General features: G+C 38.6%; 1 protein-coding gene across 1 annotated transcript in view; it reads right to left on the reverse strand.

Moving 5' to 3' along the window:
* Positions 1-22,469, reverse strand: part of LOC122799329 (oxysterol-binding protein 2-like) — a 1,737,477-nt gene that overhangs the window by 40,386 nt on the left and 1,674,622 nt on the right. Inside the window, exon 12 of the mRNA XM_044068308.1 lies at positions 6,638-6,858. Within this exon, the coding sequence (XP_043924243.1) occupies positions 6,638-6,858 (221 nt within the window). The remainder of the gene's footprint in view (positions 1-6,637; positions 6,859-22,469) is intronic.

Here is a 22,469-nt window from a genome sequence, read left to right on the forward strand (position 1 = left end):
TCATTTGAAATTATGCAAACCTCTATGACCAGCATCTTCCTTCTGACCCTCTTAGAAGAGAAGCAAGACGAGCTGATGACCCCAATTATGCAGCATGAGGTGGAGTTGTTGATGCATAATTAAGATGCAATTATTCAATTACTGTGTGTATTTTAGGCAGGTGTTTCTGTGTGTACAGCTTGTGTAGCCGAGACGTCAGAGTGAGAGAGAAATAAATATTTTTTGGTTTATTGGTTAGTGATTTTTGTCCTTATCCATCGTCTTCTGTGGTTTTATATTATTTGGATTTATGGCCAGTGATCCAAACATTAATCCTGTCTCATATCTTTCGAGAATCTAATGGTGACACTACCCAATGGTCGCTGGACAGTTTCTTTATTCAGTCAGGAGAGCGGCTAAATCAGCATACTACTGGTAATGTTATCAATGACAGAGAATATGCACCTAAAATATGGGAGAAGTGGGAAGAGGATCGGAATAAGCATTGTAATAACCCATTTGTTTTCTATGGGTCATAAGTTTACCTCTTCCCTGTCAGCTGAGAATAAGGCAGTGTTTGATAAACTGGAGAGAGACTTATATGAAAAGAGACTGCTATTTTTTTGAATATAGTCTCCAAAAATATACTGAACTTGACATTACCCCCAGAGGTTTAAGGGCATACAAAGATCCATCTATGCCCTTTAATCTGCGGAATGAGAGAGATAAATTATTTCACCAATGATGGGTAGCTGCAGCCCACAAGTGTACTGTTGAATGGATTACTATATTGTTGAAAAGAGACAGGGTGACAGCATGAGCTCAAGGAACAAATTCAATCCACATGTTCAACTTTAACATCAAATCTAAATATGGAACATGGGAAAATTTCTATTTGACATCAATGTGAAATTAAAAACTTATGAGGGTGATACTGTAGAAAGAAAGAAATGTAGATTTCTCAGAGATCTCCATGACTACGAGAATGGTACAGCCTTCCAAATGAGAACCAATCGGAAATGTTCTCATAGCCATGTGAGTTTGCAAGACAACGAAGGCAACAACAGTTGGCGTACTAAAGCTTTTTTTTCCATGTTGGAAGGGCTTAATTCATCCTGGGAAGGAGAAAATGAGGAAAGGAATGGGTTTCCTCCGTTACCGAGAGCGCAATAAGAGGAACAGTTTCAACAACTTTTCGCAGGGATGCATATGCAGCGCAGGAAGGGCCACAAGGTAAAAAACAGCAAAGAGAAAGTAACAACACACAACAAAGAGATTTTCAACAGCAGCAGCACTACAAAAGAGGTAAATGGTGATTCACCATTTCCTTCTATATGTGAATCTTACGTTATAAATTTGTCTGGGTATGTTTTTAATGACTGTGAATATAAAGTATTAAATTGTGGTCTTAACTTCATACCAACAGTTCTGCCTAGATCTCATGAGATCAAAACTGACCATTATAGGTTGGTAAGAAAACTGCATTTAAAAAAATGTTTTACTGGTATTAGTAAAAGTGTTATTGAATGTGATAAAAGTATGGTGGATTCATGTGATAAATGATTTTTTTCTTGTTCAGAGGAAGAAATAAATGCATACACTGTGCTAGATATAAGTAAAGTGGAATACAAGAGTACTTTTATATTTCCATTTACCCATGAAGGGATTCAGCATTTTTATAATATGTTAAATTATGCTGTGGAAAAAAGTCTGAGTAATAAGAATGAGTTAATATTTAAACCTGCTGATAAAGGTAATAAACTGGTAATAATGAGTTGTATGCAGTATCTAAAAATGTGTAATGAACATCTACAGGATACTAATGTGTATGAGAAAGCTGTACAAGAATATTCTGATTTACTGAAAAAAGGCCAAAGATTGGACTGTTTTACTTCTGAAGATGTGAAACAGAAATTTAATATAGAGGGGTGTAAAATGGCCTATTTTTTCTGCCTCCCAACAATACATAAAAATTTAGTTACAACCCCCCCCCCCCCAAGTCATCCGAAAGTTTTGGGAAAGGAATATTTTTATATAAGATAGGACAATTCTTGAAGCATTTTCATTTTCTGCCTAAGGTACAAGTGTTACCCTCTTACATAAAGGATGTATTTGACTTTCTGAAAAAACTGGAAAATATACACTGGATGAAATATATGTATTGGATAACTATAGATGTAAAGAGCTTTTATACCAATATTCAACATTCTTTTGGTATTGAAGCTGTTTTTGTTAGGACAGAGCCAAATGACTGAATATATTGTTGAGATTTTGGATTTTTGCCACAACAATAACTTTTTTGATTTTGGTGGAACTTTATATCAACAAAGACAAGGTACAGCTATAGGGGCATCATTTGCCCCCTCATATGCAAATCTAAATATGGGCCTTTTTTGAATATAGCTATAGGACGCAATTTTTTCTTAAATATGTAAAAAAGTATTTTAGATTTATCAACGACCTCATTTTTCTTTGTGAAGGGGGGATGGAGGAGGTAGATCATTTTTTGTTGGAATTACATCAAAATAGATTTGGCATAGAAATTGATGGGCTGAAGGTAGGAAAGACAGTCTCATATTTAGATGCAAAGTTGATATCAGTGAGGGTAATAAAATTAAAACTTCGATACATAGAAAGTTTGAAAGTAGTATACAATATGTAAGGGCACAAAGTTGCCATCCACCCCACACCATTCAAGCTATACCCTATGGGGAATTTGTACGTTTATACAGAGTATGTAATTTCAAGGAAAATTATATGTTGGAAATGAAAAAAAAAACTGTAGGTATGTTTAAAAACAGAGGATTTAGTGATGAGTCACTAGATAAATGTTGGGACAAGTTTATTAAAATACATATTCATAAGGAATTTGGAGGTGAAAAAATGACAACATATCAGATATAGAGAAGGTGGCAAAAAAGAAAATATATATTTTGTAACTACATACAGCAGCTACAGCCAAACTTTAATAGATCTGGTGAAATTTTATTGGGGATATTTATTGTCCCTTAAAGAAGTTTTGCAGTGGATTAGTGATGTGCCACTGGTTTCATATAGAAGGGGAAGAAATATTAAAGATTTTACAGTTAAGACCAAATTTGTGGTTCCTGATGTAACTATGACTAGACCGATAACAGAATATGGAACTTTCCTGTGTGGAAAGTGCAAAGCCTGTAAGTATATAACAAAATGTTTTAAAAAAAATCAATGGATATAATTTTCAGGTAAAAGGTTATTTCTGCTAACACTGAAGGCATTATTTATGCCCTCAGATATCCTTGCAATAAAGTTTTACATCGGAGAGACTAAAAGATCATTCAAGGTGAGGTTAATGAGAGACATTGCTAAGAATAAAAAAGAGAGCTCAGTAGCGGAACATTTTTGTAAAGTACATGAAGGGAGAAGTGAAAGTTTAGTAGGAACTGTCTTGGAAAAAAATAAATGTTTCACTATATTATACTGAAAGTATGAAAATCAGGTTACTTTTTAAGAAGTCTGTTAATATTTTTAAGTATGATACTTTAGCACCTAGAGGGTTAAATATGGAATGTAACTGGAGATATTTTATGTAATTGTTTTACTGATGCATAGTTAAGATGTAATTATTCAATTACTGTGTGTAGTTTAGGCAGGTGTTTCTGTGTGTATAGTTGTACTCGTTGAAGGCTTGTGTAGCCAAGACTTCAGAGTGAGAGAGAGAGAAATAAATATTTTTTGGTTTACTGGCTGGTGTTTTTTGTCCTTATCCATCTTTTTCTGTGGTTTTATATTATAGCATGAGGTGCAGTTGTCTGTAAAGCAATAAAGTCTGGGGTGGAGGCACAAGGCTCAGGGCATATATGTCAGTATATGTTTACAATGATGCATACAGGGCCATTGGCAGTGAGTTCCCCACTCAGGGAAGATAGCCACAACATCACAATTTTGAAGCCTGGTATGTCCAAGTGTCCAGTTATCATGCTGAATATCAACTATTCAATTTACTTGTGGATATGGGCTTTTCATCTCCAAAATGTAATGCACATTATTGTGGCTTTACTGCAAGACACTCATTTGATCCTGCTGTTGAAGCTTTTTGTTGAAGGATTATGCAGTGGAGGCTGGTGACCTGTTCTTTTTAATTCTGGATCCTGAATGTACCTTTGATAAGTTGCAGCAGAGTTATCTGTTCAAAATGCTATTGGCTGTAGGCTTCCCATATGAGTGGCTGGATATTCTAACAGCAATATATGAGGGGTTTCAACTGTAGAATTTATTTCTGGCCCAGTTCAGCTAAGTATGGAAACATGTCAGGGTCGTTCCCTTTCAGTTTTGCTAGCTGTCTGGTGAATGAACTACTGTAACTGGTAATCAGGCATCACCTACAGGTTGACGATGCAAAAGTAGGGACAGACCATACAAGTTGAATTGGTTTGGAGACAATGGAGTGGTCTTTGTGGTGAATTTGGAGTCTTGCCTTTCCACACCCCTGGAATGTAATTAAAGGACATTGCAGGATGGATGATCACCAAAGATAAGACAGAAGTCCTCCTGATGAAATACTCCACCTCAAAGGATATTAGGGAGTAATTTTCATTTAACTGGGTGTATAACAAGATGAAGTGCTTGGGGGTGTGGATTGTTAGAACTGATAAAGGGTTCAGTAATTCAAATTATTTTGCCTTATTAATGCTTGAGTAAAGAAATGTAACCCTAGGTCTACTCCAGAAAAGCAAATTCTTGTAGTTAGAAAGACTATTACTTAAGTGGGTAAAAGTGATCAGTACCACTGGAATGCCCCAAAAACACATCTTAAAAATTTGATAAACCTTGGTGTTTCAATTACACTGGAGGTCAGCAAGGGTAGAAAAGAGAGAGGCCTGGCCCACCTAGGGTCCATCAAGAGTGGTGGTGGACATAGGTGCACCAGATATAGACAAGTATGTGGGAAGCCAATCTAGGGGTTTGGGTATGCGGCAGAATAAAGATGTTCTAATGCCATGGAAGGAACTGGAGCCCGGGATCCTTTGTGGTAAAAGCACAGATATGAGTCTCAGGTGGGGAATGTAGAAGACAGAATGTAGACAGACCTACTTATTACAAGGCAGAGCACAAAAGTCATCCAGAAAACTACAGTGACATCCAAATATGAGAAGCCTCTGCCCCATAATGTTAATGTCATAACAATTTATGGAGAACCTCCACCAAAATTACGGCTGTATATAGTTTAGTTTGTTGTAGCTAGTTACTGAGATGGGTTTCCACATGTTTGCCTCCGAGGGGCTCTGGATTTTTCAAGAGTTAAAAGAATGTATTTTTTTTTTTACAATGTCGAGGGATTTTTGTAAGCATTTACAACTGAGGTATTTGTTTTCCACAAACTGCTAAGACTGGATCGATTCTATTATTATGGCAGTAAGTTAAATGTATGGTATGAAGAGTCTTGGTGAAAGGATAGTTGACTAGGCTACTGGCTGAAGATGCTTCAGTTGAGGACTAAAGACTAAAATGCTCTGTGAAATGTAGGAAAGGAAGTTACAGTGGAGCATGAGAAAAGCAGACAGACAGCAGCTTCTGCATGCATTTTCAAATAAAGTTGGTTCTATGCTATGGCCAATGTACTTATGGAGTTCTTGCATAGTTATCATCTGACCTTGCATGGGATGTTTTATTTTTATCTACTGTGTTACTGCTGGCAAAGGAGTTTGGGCAAATACAACATATCTCTTCTGCAAGCAAATTCCTGTAGAGAATTGGTTGGGGATTAAAGGTTTCTTTAAAAATTTTGGGGAAGCAACTGTGAAAACCACAAGGGGGTAGTAATGTACTGGTTAGACATTCCACAAGGTACACTTAGGACATCTCAACTCAAGCAGCTACTCTGGACCCTCCCTTCTATAGTTCAGCAATGGAAATTCAGAGCTACTGAGGAGTCAGAATTTGACAGGTCTAGCTTAGTCCAGAGATGCTGGTGGTATGGTAGCAGATAAATGGGTGAAAGTTGTACTACATTTGTAGTAGGTGCAAAGGGAGGTAGTAACCATGCCCCGAGCTTTAGATTCCGATGAGCAGAGACACTGACTGGAGGAGAGAAGATGGCAATTGTCACAGGGAACTGATCAATATAGCAGTGTTGATGTGTACACAAGTGGGTTTTATTTTTATTTTTTTGTTATCTTTATTTATACCTTGGTCTACATTCTTCCTTTTTCCCTGGTTTGGATCTAAATTACTGATGGAGTGTCACTTTTAGTACTACATGATTGTATTTTAATGTCATTTGTATAATTGTTTGATCAGCTATACTGTCTGACCTCAGGTCTTCAGCTCTGAAATCTAATATGGGCTTTCTTAAGGGGACTCTACATTTTGCAAAGGTTTCCACTGCATACATCTTGATTGTTTGTAAATGTATATATTACACCTACCTCCATTCAAACACAAGAAATGTACATGATATTAAAAAAAAGAGGAAAGAAAAGAAAAGGAAAGGAAAGATAAAAGAGAATGAAATTACATTTTTTGAAAAATGCTAGTTATTCAAAAGCTATCATCTTCTCTTTACCCAGTTTCTTTTACGGTAGATATTGTAACACTACGGGCAACTCCTCACCCAGATGATAAATGCTGAATTACTACTGCTTAGCAACATTTTGTAAGTATAGTTTGCAGAACCAACCCTCCTCATAAGCTTCAGCTTCATCTGCTTCCCTTCGGCGGCGCACTGCCCTTTGTTTCTCTTCCAGCCTTTGCTTTTCCACATTAGCTTCGTCCCACTTGCCATTCTCCATGAGTCTCTGATCAGGCCTTAGACGACTATCGGTAGGTGCAATTCCATCTTCAGGCTCATTTAACGTTAGAGCAAGTTCAGAAAAATAATACATGTTCTCTGCATTCTCTCTGCAATACAGAAAACATGACCATCATTACATTAACGTGTATGAACATAAGTCTGTTCTGACACATAAAGCTATCACTCTACTTAATCTGTCCATTTGGAGTTGCTAGCCATGTGCTATTGCTATTTCTTTTATTATCAGCAAAAAATCAGAATGGTACACGATCCCTCTCAAATACGCTAAAAGAGAGCTAAGGAGTTTAATAAGAATTCCATTTGTATTCACGGAAAGAAATGTCATGCTGATGATTCCTAAAGAGTAAAAGTAAGACTCTTATTTTTCACCTTAAACTTTATTAAGAAAGAATGAAAAGTAATATCAAGACATAAAAAGTAATATCCAGAAATTCACAACAAAAAACTCCAAAAATAATGTCTCATCAACTATCCACAGATGATTGTATCAGGAAATACTGAATACACAAAACAGTGAACCTCAAATAACTGAACACAAAAGACCAAATGTACATAATGCTGAAGAGTACTAACTGAGCACCCCTATAAACCCTGACCACTAAACCCAGAACAATCTGAATAGTGGTCCTGTTAGGAGAATGGTTTTAAGTAATGTGTAGGACTGCAGCATAACTCTCAACTGCCCAGATTTTTGCAGAATATCCAGATTTTTGCCTCATATTTTGGTCTATTCCTGATACAAGTTGTGGTTTTCTGGCAAATCCCTGTGTATTGAAGTCATTAAATGACAGACATTTGAGTTTCAGCCTTCATATCCATCAGAAAAGCATACTAACACAAAACCTGTCATGCTAGCAAATTTCTAAGTTTATAAGAGCAGTATTTAAAATCTGCCCCTATTCTGGGGGCTTTGCCCCCATGATTTTTGGCTTTGTCCAGACTTCTTGTTCTAAGGGGTTGAGAGGTATGGACAGGAGGTAGGGTTAGTGTTAACAAATGAGTAAGGGTAGGGCAGGAGAGGCATCTAACCCTAACTGTAACTTGTGAATGCTTTCTCATATTCACTAACTGCTGTAATGTGACCTTGTACATCTTCACACCAGCACCTCTTCAGTCAAACACTCATGTTCCTGTACACTCCTCCTTTCCTGCGTTAACATTTCAATTCAGTTGTACCACAGTCACATGACTAAGCATTCACTTATATATGCTGCCATTCTTTTTTTACGCCACCAGCAACTTTCCAACCAAATGAGTACTCTACTCGACCTTTTTGATTATAGTCCTACAGACAGCAGCATCATCAGTAGTGGCAAGTCAGTGAATAGAGAGCATAAACTGACATTTGTCTCGTATTATGTAACAATACATTTAATAATATAAAATAAAGGGTATTGTGAGGGCTCCACCCTCACCCACTTATATTAGTAACTGCAGCTTTTGCGTTAAGTGAGACAAGTCAAATCCGTGAAATAATATTCCCTAACTTGCCAACATCGATGAAGTTACTACCGTTGTATCATTGAAGACTGATTACCGTAGATAGGGAAAAAACAAAGATCAAAGTAACCCCGAGAAAAACATTCCACTCGTAGAACTGTGGTAATATTTCAGACCAATCTACTTCTTTCTGTCTCTCTCTCTCTCTCTCTCTCTCTCTCTCCTTTTGCATTTAACTGGATTCAAGTTGTGGTTTGACTGGTTCTAAAAAAGCCAGCTGTTTTCTAACCTCATGATTCACATCATTTCTAGAGTTAAGATATAAAGTATTAAGGGTAAAATTAAAAAAAAAGAATGCAAAATTACTATGTACATTATCAATCAAACTACTACTGTACCTTATACATCTATTCAATTTCTTTAAATGTTATTCAAGTTAAATGTGCTGTTCGATTATTGTTAATTTTAAATCATTTTTGAGATTTTTTGCCCCAGGCCTCCACTGAAAATGGGTCTTTGATCCAGTCGGACGTTCCCGGTTACCAAATGAAAATAAATAAATAAAAATAAATTTAGACTGGGTCTCCAATCATAACCAAGTTGCTATATGCTTGAAGAATGCATGTCAATAAACTCACTTTGAGAGAGGAAAAGGAAAAACTTGTAGCCTGATGAAGTGTGTTGTAACGCATTTAACTCTGTCTCACCATCAGCATCTAGAAGCAACATATAGGTTTAATTTTGTAACAGCTTTAAAAACTGTAATACATTTCATGCTGCCAAACATTAAAAAAAAAAACTGCAGCAGCATGAACTGTATTACAATTTTTAATACTGTTTCAGTTTCCCAGTGCTATTGATGCTGTGATGGCTGCTATTAATGCTGGAGTGAAACACTACAGATGAAAGATGCTTTACAGACTTTTTAAGTACTTTTCCTATATCAGAAAGGTCTGTAACAGGGTTGTTTTCTTCCCCATTTGGAATGAAATCACAGACCTCCATGCACTATACTGCAGAAGTGGGTGGTACTCACTCTAACAGTAAATCATTGAATCCGCTCATGTTTTTGCACTAATTTATCTTCTGGGCTATAGCCATTTCAAAGGGAGCTAGTTCTTCAATGAAGATCGTATGCAGAAATAGATATCCTCACTGACTAGCTGGCTGGATCATCATTCAATGTACTGTAAAAAGGAAAAATCCATCTCCCAATGAAATCTAAACAGTTCTCATAGGAAAATCGAGTATCTACTGTACCCCTCTGTTCACGAACTGCACCTGCAATAACTTCAAATGAGATCCACAGCTTCTAAAATAAAAATTCACAACCAGAGAGTAAACTGCAACAATCCACAGCAACAGCTGAGTATCGGCTGTCTCTGTTTGCGCCGGAATGCTCACTTCCGGTTTCCTGTGTTCTGTTTGAATGTACCAAGACTGCTGACCTAGCAGTCCGATCCCCTTCCAGCCTATGCGGTTAGCACCGCATAGACTTCTGGGGCATCAGCAGTCTGCTGCCTTCTTCCTGAATCCGGACTGGTAAGGCAGTAGTCCGGATTCACTTTCTATGTGCAGGTTAGGAGGATTAGGACTGTACCATTGTGGTTCACAGCTAGGGGCTGCAGTCCGATAGCACGTGCCACCACTGGTCTTTAGGTGCTTCACCACACAGTGCTTCCACAAACAAGCCAGCAGGTCTGACATGAAATTGGCACCTCTGTCAGTCAGTATTTCTTTTGGAAAACCTACGCGGGCAAGACTACCTATGAACAAAAGTAGATTTGGAGGGACAATTTCTCTGAAAATTAGGAATAGGAGAAACAAAACTATGTTTCAACTCCTGAAAGGCTTTACCCTTATCCTGGAGAGACCTGAAATGTTCAGTTGCAGCAGCACCAAAAAGATTTTTATTATCCAAAGGAGCATCCAACAACTTTTTTTTTAATTCTTACAGCCCTAGCCAGAGCAACTCAATTTTCACATTTTGCAGCAGAAGGCTGTAGGGTTACCACTCATCTCTTGTTTTTGCAGTACAGCAGTGACTTGGAGACCATGTTTTGCAGGATGAATTATGAAACATAGAAAGTGCCCTAATATTTTAGCAGTATGTTTGTTTTCCTTCTTCTGAATATTATAAGAATATTTTATTCTTTTTTATTTTTATTTTATTTTTTTATTTAACATTTGTTGACCGGGAAAGTCCGACTAGGTTCCACAGATCCTGTTTTCAGTGGAGGCCCAGGGAGAAACGCTCCAGAAGCATGTCTTTAGAATGTGGGTGGAAACCGGAGTACCCGGAGGAAACCCATGTAAACGCAGGGAGAACATGCAAACTCCACACAGAAGGAACCCCAACCGAGAATCGAACCAGAGAACCTCTTGCTGTGAGGTGACAGCATTAACCGCTGCACCTATAGAATTTATTTTACTTTTTATCAATTGATGTCACTCCCTTCCCAGCTAGTACACTAACCGTGATTGCTGCCCCATGAATGCTTACTGAAGGCACTTTAATACTAGATTACATTCTTTTATGTTTATGATCAAATGTCATAATTTAGTAATATGTAACAGAGACTGCATTTTTTTGTGAACAGAAGTAGTTACCCTGTTAATGTCAGTTTTTAGAACACTGGAAAATGCTGTGCTTTGTCACTTATTGCACTATGTTCAAAGGATGTAGCTGTTCACCACTGTAAAGAAATTGCTTAGTACCTTAAAGTTAATTAAGTGGTGAATTTAGTGCTGAAGTATGCAAAAAGTCCTTCACTACATCAGTAGGCCTCTATGGTTGAATGCACTGCAGTGTTGTTGTTTTTTCTGAATACAACTTTTGTGCTACAGTAAATGTAGGTGCAACATTTAAGCTTCTTTTGACAGTTGTTTGAAATGTTTTTTGTTAGTAAGTAGTAGGTCTTTCATAGCATTATTCATATGAAATAAGAACCTTCTTCTACAGACTCGTAAAATAGGCAGGCACATAATTATATCTATCTGTGGAAAAAGCTTTTATGCAACTATATATTATCTCTGTTCCATGGCTTGTCATCTGTGCACTTAAACAGGTCGCATAGTATGACCAGATCTTTATAGCCAGATCTATAGCTTTATCCGTCCCCTGCAAATACCATGACCAAATCAAACTGTAGATTATAAGGTACTAAACAAATAAATAGCCTTTACTAGGATGAACATGGCTGATAAACTTTAGCTAGCTTCTGAAATCCATACTACAAGTAAATAAAGTGCCAACAAGATGATCATTAACATGTCTAAGATTAACATTATGGTATCTGATACACCCAAACATATAAGAAATGCTACTACTGCCACCATTACTGACCCAAGTGAAACTCCAGTGCCAGCTACTACTTCTCACAAATGTCTTGGACTTGCCCTAGATTGAAAGCTAAACTTTACCAACAATCAGAATCAATAATAACCAAAGTACTTTTTTTCCATCTTAAATCCTCATATAAATCTCCACTGTATTCACTTTTGAAGCTAGGAGAGCAAATGCCCTGAACATACTGATAGCTAGATTAGAATCTTCTTCCTGTTCATAATGGTCAAAAGAAAAATATCCAAGTTTCAAGTGATTCTTCAAGTTTTCAAACAATTTGCTGTCAAAGCTGTTATCTTCCCAGCGTTCTGGTTAAAAGTGCTTTGTTTAGTAGGTTGCAGCACTTGCATTAATCTATTTACTGAAATGTATCTAATTTTTGATGTTTTCATTGTTACACATTTAACCATCATTGGTTTTCAAGGGGTTCTGCCTTCCATGCTGAGAGCTCAGTAGTAGTGTGCATGTCAAATACAGATTTATTTTTTGCACTGTTTTTGCACCCACTGGTTCCTAGTCACCAGCCTCCTCTCAACCAATTGAAACATTTGCTACTTCATCAGTAAGTGTGAGACACAGCCAAAAGGGAGACATTATTAACCATTATGGGTTGTTCAAGGATATTCACTTTTTGTGGCTCTTGGCCCTGTGCATGTATTCAGCTAAGTAGAGGAAAGCAAGAGGTTCAGTCCTCCTACACAACCTTCCTAATACATGCTTAACCCTAACCCTGCACCTTGCCTTACAATAAAACTTTCTGTAACGCTGCTACTGAATGATACATTCGGACATCAGATTCAGTGCACATACACGGCACTATATCCATCCCCTCACCTAGCCCTATCCCTAACCCTAACCTGCAAACACTACTCATATATTAATAAAGATGCATGTTTCCTACTTTATTAAAATACTGTATTTTTATAAGGATTACCTGAGATGGTAACTTAATTAAAAATCACTGCAAAATATAGCTGATTTCTCGTTCCCGCAATATATATATTTAACAAAACTCCTCTTAGCATTGACTCAAAGACACTATCAGAGTATCCTGTTTAGTACTGATTTCAATTTCCACCACTCACAATGTGCTTCATTACAATAACAATGAAGAAGTGACATGCAGATTAGTGTTAGAATGGCACAAAACAAAGCAGGAGAATTGAGAAATCTGTCTCCTTGATGCACAGTTTGTTGGGTCCACTAATCAAGCAAGTGAAAGCAGTACACAAAACTTTAATATTACAGACATAAAATGTCACGCTGGCTCCCACACTGGCTGCCATTCAGGATTCCATTTACATTTCCTTTGTTTCTGTTTTGACATAAGCAGCAACAGATAATTACCGTTCTTCAGGTGTCAGACTGGAATGTCTGCAGATATCTTTTTTAAAATGTGCAGCACACTACATAATCATGCTTAATGCATTAAAATACACATTTAAGTATATTAGTCTCCAAAATATGTACTGACTTGTTCTGAGGTCCAGCATATCTGCTCTGCTGAGCAGAGGAGACCCCCCCCCCCCCGCATCACTTACCTAATGCCTGCTTAACCCAAATCCTGCCCCTAACCCTAACCTTGCACTTTACCTCACAAACCACTTTCCATAACACTCCTACTAAACAAGATACTCAGACTCTTACAGCAAGCATCAACACACCTGGACAAAACTAAATATATCCCCATACATAGCCCTAATCTATGTCTCCAGTAGACGCAGGCAGCCTGTAAATGCTTGACCACCGATGCCCAAGCCTACATATACACCTTATAATAACCCTAAGGTATCAAAGCTTGTCAGCTATATTTGGAAAGTAAAGGCTAGGCTTAAAATTCCCACTGGGGTTTTTAGTCTGGTAATCACCTGTGAACTTACAAATGCTAACCATAACTTGCAAACATACACAGCCATTTACCTTCCACTCAAACACAAACACTAAACAAAATCGCACATGCGCAACACTACTAACTTGTAAACAATCTTTCATAAGCACACAAACATGCACATGTTTTGGAAATCCTACACTTTTCAGAAACAATATACTTATCTTACCCTATGTAACTTCCTACTTCAAACATTGCTCACACTTAATCAGATACCCACTCAACAAGATTGCCACACACTGCACTCTGTTAACAAAACAACATGTTGACAGAGAAACAATGATCCGTATATCTATAACTAGTCTCTTTCTCTCTCTCTTTCTCTGTATACATATATGTAGACATACATATATATAAATATATATGTCTGTGTATGTTTTTTTATATATATAGATATATATATATATATATATACATATACATACTATCTATATATATATATATATATATATATATATATATATATATATATATATACATACATACTATCTATAAATATATATATATATATATATATATGTGTGTGTGTGTGTGTGTATATATATATATATATATATATATATATATATATATATACACACACACACACACACACACACACACACACACACACACACACACACACACACACAAACACATGTATGTGTGTGTATGTATAAACATGTGGTTACCAGTGATTTCATTGAAAAATCAGTTTGTTCAGTACAGATTTTCTTGAACAAATTGGTGCTAGTGAAATTAAGCAAATTATTCTATAGTCAAGCTGTGGATTGTTGATTATACCACAATCACTGCTGAATTCTGTTTGGTCATGGTTATGTGACCATGGAGATAATATATATGTTTCAGGGGTGAGGGGCCAGATCACCAAGTAAAAAAATAGGTTAGGTACTTTGCTTGTAGGGCATGGATTATTTTTAGGAGTAGTTTAAGGTTTCATTTTTGTTTTACATGTTGTGCATTTGTATTGGGAGGATTGTAATTGCAAATATAAAGCCATAATTGTATATCTGTAATAGTTTATAGGTCATGAAGGTCTTAGTAGAGAAGGACTAGAATACTGTAGACGTAAGACTTGACAGGCAAACAGTATAAGCACCAGAGAACCCATGTAATGTGACGGTATCATAATGTAACTTGCATTATACAATGACTGGCCATTAATATTCAAAAATGAGCACTCTGATTGGCCAGCCCAACCAGCGTGCCCATTGTAAACATGTGAATATACTAACGGAAAAAGGTCCGGTCACCTGGACCTTTTCCTATTAGTATATCTTCTATTTTTTTTTTGCCCCCCCCCCCCCAAAAGAAAACGGAAAACCTGAAATGAACAAGGGAGACTAGGCAGACAAAAATAACAGGATAATCATGTACGTTCTGCAAAATTAAAGAAACATACCTGATTATCCTTCTATTTTGTCTGTCCCGGCTTTCCTGAACATAAAAAGTCTCTCGATTTTTTTTTTTTTTTTTTATTTTCAATTAAAAAAAAAAAAAGCAACGGAGATCTTCCTTTCTCCGTTGCTACTTCTAAACAGCACTGATGTACTGCATAAGCTTGGGAACACAAGTCCCTTACGCATGCGCAGTACGTCAGAAATGTCCCAAGATACCAGAAAACTATGGAAGGGCAGCATGGAGGCATTATACAATAACATTATTTAAGAAAAGTAAGTTTTTTTTTCTTAAATAATGTCATTGTATAATAGCAATAATCCACGGCTGGGTGTGGGTAATGTTGGATTTACCCATGGTTGGCTAAACCACATCAACCATAGGTAAATCCAGCATTAGCCACACCCAGCCATGGGTTATTGCTTAATTAACAAACAGCAGAATTTTGGAAAAGTTACAGATAGCTGAGTTTGTAGTACAGAAGCCCTAGTCCATAAGCTTGTAGAAAAGGGAGTTACAGTAGTCCAGGCATGATGAAACCAGGGCATGTAAAATTAAAGCCAGGTCCTCTTGTGGTAACTACTTAATTAATTAACTATTCCTAATATGAAAACAGGTGGACTTCTTGAATGTAAGCCCTTGGTCCAGGATTGTCACTCTTATCAGGAGTAACCTTGTCACCCAATAGAAATTTCCATAGGTAAGACAGAGGCTTAAAGGTTGGTGACATTGAGTCACTATCCACAACATGAGTAGTAATGCAGCCATCCTGGAGGTGCTGCGTGTGAGCCAATTACTAAACATCCAGCTGTGGGTGGAGTCTAGAGAGAAAGAAGGAAGGAAGAGGAGGAGGAGGAGGCTTGGTTCTTCACCTCTGTATAGCCCATCATTAACTGTTTAATATTCTAATACTCATTCATGCAAGTCCCGGGATCAGAACTGTAGCTAGGTTATATGGCACCTTGTGCAGTTCTCCAGTCTGCCATTCCCAACTCTAAGTTGGGGGGGACGACAAAAATAAAAAAGGTACTTCTTAATGTTGAGGACAAAAAAAGGTACTGTCAGAGTTCAGAACTGAAAAAGAACAAAGGCTGTTCTATAAACAGCTAACTGCATTTAAAATACCAATGACCATAAATACAATATCAGTAGTATTACTTTTTGAATGCCAGTACTGCACGACCAGAACACTGACATCTGACTGAGGCAGCCATCTCCTTCGTCCCACCCTAGGTAAACCTCTGCCAAGAATAGCAAGACTGCATGACTGAAAATGCATTCTTAGACTTGCATATAATAAGCCCACAATTGTCATTTTTCAGAATATTTCCTTTTCGCAGAGGTATCTCTCTCTCTTTCTCTCTCTCCTTATACACACACACACACACACACATATATATATATATATATATATATATATATATATATATATATATATATATATATATTAGTTTGGGGGGATGAGCCTACCCCCCACAAAAAAAAAAAAACAATTTTTTTTCATAATTCCAGGGTTCTGTTTCTGTGGCTACCAGGAGCGTGGATGCCCTTCTTTCTTAAGTGGAGTAAGATCCTGACTGGGCATCTTAAATATGACACCTATATGATCTCAACACTTTGCCACCTTGCCACCTGACCTAACAAGGATTGTAATGCTTTGGACAGGGTGGTGGAAAGGATTATCCCTTTACCTTGTTGTGTTTTATATCCCTCATCTGTTTGTCTCACCTCTCCAGGTTCCAGTTCTCCTTAGTAAATCAAGAAATGAAAGAGGTTTCAGACCTTCCTGTGTCAAGGCAGCATGAAGTCTCATTAAGACCCTACTTATGGCTTAATTGTTGAGCACATGTACTGTTACCTTGTGTGTCATGAACTATGTATATAACAACTGATGCACTCTGGTACAAACTCGTTACCTTTTATATATATATATATATATATATATATATATATATATATATATATATATATATGAGCCATAGACATATGTACTTGAGGAGATCAGGAATTTCTGCAAATATACACATAAGTAAATTAAGTATTTTTACAGGATTGCAAGCCGCCATGTAATACATACTTCCTCATTACCTATATAGTCTGATGTCATACCAACTCTGAGAGAGAACTGTCATTCTTAAAGGATGCACATATTAATCACTGTTTATTCTCTACTCATCAGTCTGTGAGGAGAGTTACTAACAATATTTCAGGTCTTAACACTCCAGCAGAGTAGTGCAGTAATGAACACGACTAAATCAGGCTAGCATGTTGAGAAAATAGAAAACTATGCAGATATAACTCAAGCAATTCATTGTAAACCATGGTGGACTACCATATGGCTTACCACTGTGTTGGAGATAGTGCCGCAGGCTAAGCATACCTCTCAACCTCTTAGTGCTAGAAACCTGAACAAACCCTAACAAAATGGGGGGGACAAAGGCGGAAAAATAGGAACAGATTTTAAATATTGCTTTTATAAACTTCGAAAGTTGCTAGAATTACAGGGTTTGTTTTAACATGCATTTTTCTAAAGGATTTGAAGTCTGAAACTCAAATGTATGTCATTATTTATTGACTTCAATCACCAGACCATCACAGTGATTTGCCAAAAAAAAATCACAAATTTTATGAGGAACAGATCAAAATATGAGGCAAAAATCTGGACATTCTGCGAAAATCTGGACAGTTAAGAGGTATGAAGCTAAGCTATGTGCCTGCTATGAATGACATCAGTCAGGCTCTCCTCCCTCAAGGAAGAGGTCAGGCTGTATATTTATTCAAGGAACACAGGACCTAGTGGATGATGTCCTAAAAAGGAAACAAGCCAGCTCCACAGTAGAGGTTTTTTTTACCCCTTTTGAGCTTGTTCTTCTAAGTATGGTAACTCCACCAAGGAGAAGCTTCTCTCAGACTAAACATGAATCATCTTAAGCACTAAATTATCCTGTCCCCCAGTGGTGTTACTTAAGTAACCCAGTAGAGTAGCTACATTGATACAGCATTTGCTGTATTTGATACTGTCTAGGATTGTCTGTGGGGGAAGATTATATAACCTTATCCTAACTGAGTGGGCCAGTAGAAAGGACCACTGGGTTCTTGATGTAGTCATGGAAGGCCATGTCTTAAAGCATTTAGATTCTTACCCAAAAATAGTCACTGAGACTAGGACATCTCCACAGACATCTTGTGACTGATTCCGACTCTAATTCTCAAAAAGCCTGTGCCTCCTTTTGAAGTGGTAAGGAGATTCTAGTTCCACCTCTTCTTATTTACAAAGGGGACAGAAGGTTTTCATCCCACCCTAGACATCTCTGACATCAGTGAGTAAATCTGGTATGTCATGTTCTGGGTGGTGTCTCTCCTGGAGGGCTTGTCTCTGCAGCCTCATGATGCTTGAATGCTGCTGCTAGATATGGCAGGTGCCTTCTGGCACTTCATTGTCTGTGCTCTGCACAGAATGTTTTTTGAGTTCATTTTGAGTAGAAACCAGTTTAGATTCACAGTATTGCCATTTGACCTTGCTCCTTGACTGTTTACCAAGATGCTAGACATTGTGGTAGGCACCTTACGGAGAAGAAACTCCATGTGTTCCTCTACTTGGGCAGCTGACTGTACAGCCCTGCTGAGGACTAATCTGCTGGCATACATGAGGGTGGCTGCTCCCATATTTGAAACCTGTGGTGGCCATGGTAGTCTAAGAGACAGTTTCTCTGATTTTGCCTCAAAAGATTGCATTAATTGTTGCAGAGCTGGACACTACATGTAATTCTTTCTTTTCCATGAGGAAGGCTCCAGTCATGGCCTTGGAAGCCTGGATGAAGGTGTAGTGAAAGATCCAGATGCAGCCCCCCCCCCCCCCCTTCCATGATGCAGGAGTTGTAGTGGAGTGTGAGATACTGGTAATTGCAGAGTCACTATGTGCTCACAGAGCTTTTCTTAGTGTCACAACCTTATTTCTAAGCCTGGAATGGTGATCAGGCCCATAACATTTTAAAGTGAGTTTTGTTTCTGCAGCCAAATTTGTTAGAAGTTCTGATAATAAATGTTTTTAGCAGGATGGAGAACTTATTTTGGCTCCTTTACTTTTCATTTTCCTGGTGAAGGTCTGGAGCCACACCTCTCAAATGTCCAGGTTTTTGCAGATTGTGTAGATTTTTGCCTCATATGTTTGTTCTGTTCCTCAGAAAATATAAGGTTTCCTTTGGGTACTGATGTCACTAAATAATGACAGACATTTGAGTTTCAGACTTCATTTCCTTCAGAAACTGAATGTTAATGCAAAGCCTCTTATTCTGGCAACTTTCTAAGCTTATAAGAGTAATAATTAAAATCTGTCCCTGATTTTGGGCCCATGCTCCTCCATTATTTTTGGATTTGTCCTGATTTCTTGTGCTAAGAGCTTCTGAGGTATGGCTGGAGGCATAAGTAGTCCTGGCCTTAAAGGCTGGGGAAAGAAAACTGTTTCTTGGGTCCCACCTTATTCTGTCAACTATTCTATCATATAACATTAAGCTAGCAAAAGGCATGCAGTCATTCCCTCTTTAGAAAGATGTGATACAAGTCTGCTAATAGACACTAGGCAGGGACATCACTGTCTTGGTAGTTCACATTGCAGTAGAAGTTATTTTTACTGGCAGATTCCATGAGTCAGTCATCATGTCCTTTTTACAGAGAATTTGGGTATATTGACTGGTCCAGAATATGCAGATCTTAGGAAGGAGATCCCTACTGCGCTTATTGAATGTCACCAAGGGTCTGACCTTCCGAGGGAGTTTTGAGTAGATATCCCACAGAAAAAAAATTAAAAATAAACAGAAATCCAAGCACATTTTCCCTGTAGTTAAGGATCCACAACATGAATGGCAGGATTATTTAATGCTTTAATAGTTTTAAAGCCTCCTGAAGGTGTGTCTGTGCCTGCCCCTCCATGGTCTTCTACTCCTCTTGAAAGACCTAGGGAATTAAACTCTTCAGGTGAGGATCTGGATTCTAGGCAAAAGTCCTTGGCTTATTCTTCTCAAATTCCTTCCCTCTTGGACTATGGTTCAGAGGAAGAGGATTCTATTATTCCAGATTCCCCTTTAGAGGAACTCTCCTTAGGGGATACTGTTGCCTGCATGATAAGAGTTTTTTTTAGGTTGGATTGTTCTCAGGTCTCTGACATTCAGAACAAATGTTAACACTAATCACAAGAAACATAAGCCCCCCAAACAGTGTGCCACTCAGCCAAAGCCCCTAAGGCAAAACAGCATGCCCAACACACTAGTCATAGGTGACTCGATAGTGAGGCACACTGATGTCCCACTCACTAGGTTGAATACGGAGAAAGTAACAGTCAGCTGCCTGTCAGGTGCCAGGATCTGCCACATAACGCACACACTCAGGTCCCTCAACAACAGGTACAAATATGACTCTGTCATTGCACATGTGGGTGTGAATGGCCTGAGACGTACCTCTCTGGACTACATGAAAAGAGACATGCAGGAGATCTCAGATTATGTAGCCTAGCCGGGTATGATCCTAGCCCTGAGCAGCTTCCTACCATCACCCAGAATTATACCACAGTACAAGCAGAAAATGATTGATTTCAACAATAGGCTAAGTTTCTGGTGTCACTCTAAGGGGATCCAGTACCTGTCTGCCTGGGATGACATGATTGACAGACTTTGATGCTTTGCCAGAGATGGCCTGCATCTGTCACCCCTAGGCTTCCGGATACTGCCCAAGGCTCTTGCCACACCTATAGTGCCTTTTTTAGGTGGTGTTCCAAAGACCAAATTACCACCATAACAACTACAAACAAATGCAATCTGAGGGCCATGCTGCCCAATGCTAGAAGTTTAAATCTCAAAATGCACTCGCTTGAAGCACTCCTTAAAATGGACAACATCAACATTTGTGCTATAACAGAGACCTGGTTCAAGGCAGCAGAAAGCACTCCTGCACTACCAGGCTATAACTCATTCCACACCTTTTGCCACCAGAACTTGGACCAAAGCTCCAAAGGTGGTGGTGTTTCCATATTCATAAAGGATACGCACACCTCCAGACTGGTGGCCCAACATAATGCATCAGAGATACTTCAGGTGCAGCTAAAACTGGGTAAGACAGCGATTCAGGTTGTAGCCTGCTATAGGTCCCTAACCATGTCCCAAGACTCACACTTCACATTCCTAAGCACCCTGGAGAATATTAGGGTCCAACCTAACACTTTTATACTGGACAACTTCAACTAGCCCTCCATTAACTGGGAAAACTACTCATGTACCAGTACACTTGCCCAACGTTTCCTGGAGTTCATTAATTCCAATGCCCTGGACCAGCTCTTTCTTACCTCCACTAGAGGAAGCAACATCCTTAACCTGGTCATTACTAACATGGGTGCTCTACACCAATAGTCAACTCCTCCCTGGTTAGATCCAACTACAAACTAATCACTTTGGAAATCCACATCCCTCTGACCCCCCCCCCCCTGCAAAGGTAACCACCATGAAAAACTTCTCCAAAGCTAACTTTGTGCTCCTAAAAATAGAGGTGGCTAAATTTATGCACCCATTTAAATGGAGAATAGAAATGCTCAACACCAGAAGTATACCCTTCACTAGTGAGATCAGACCATAAACTAATAACCCTAGATATTCATATCCCACCTCCACCCCCAGCACAAAAGACCACAGTGAGAAACTTCTCAAAAGCCGACTTTACACTCCTTAGGACTGAAATGGTATCCTTCAAGCCCCCTGGGCCAGTGGAAACCACATCCCACACTGCTGAATCTTTCACAAATGCTTTCTACGGGCATCTTCAAGAATGCATGGATCATGAAAGCCCAAATAAAACCAAGACCCTTTCCACCAAAGGCAGGCATCCTATCTGGTGGACCCCAGCCATAAACAAACTTTATAACAAGAGAAGGAAGCTACTGCAAGACAGAGCAAAATCCCATAAAGGGACGGCATCCCTGATAAGCACTAGCAAAAAACTACGTTCGCTAATAAAATCATCAAAGGACAACTTTGAGAGAAAAATCGCTAAGGACACTAAAGATAATCACAAGGCCTTCTTCAGTTATGTTAGAAACCTGGGCGGAAACCCTCAGATATGCGCAGAGTTAGTTCATAACGGCAAAAAATACACTGAACCCACAGATATTGCCAACATACTGGCAGACAGGTTCAGTGCAAATTTCTCCCTCTCCCCCAAAAGGCGAAATAAATATCTCAGCTGAATGCAACCTCCCTGAAATCTCAGATGTCCAGGTGAGAGCTGCCCTCAGCAAAGCTAAAAATACAGCATCCATGGGATCTGATGGTGTCCCGGGTTGCGTGCTACGTGAACTCCTAGCGGAGCTAAACCCGCACATAAGAACGCTGTTTAATCTTAGCCTTGCTACAGGATACATCCCTGAACACTGGCGTACAGTTACAGTGGTCCCACTCCACAAAGGTGGCACCTCTACAGACCCTGGAAACTACCGCCCCATAAGCTTGACCAGCCTTGTCTGCAAAGCTATGGAAAGGATCATTATGGAACTCATAAACAAAGTCATCGGGGACCTGCAGACAATTGACCGACCCAGTTCGGCTTTGTAAAAGGCAGATCCTGTCTTTTAAACCTGGTGGACT

Source organism: Protopterus annectens, chromosome 4.part0, assembly GCF_019279795.1.
Source record: "Protopterus annectens isolate FY-2018-M chromosome 4.part0, PAN1.0, whole genome shotgun sequence".
NCBI lineage: Eukaryota > Metazoa > Chordata > Ceratodontiformes > Protopteridae > Protopterus > Protopterus annectens.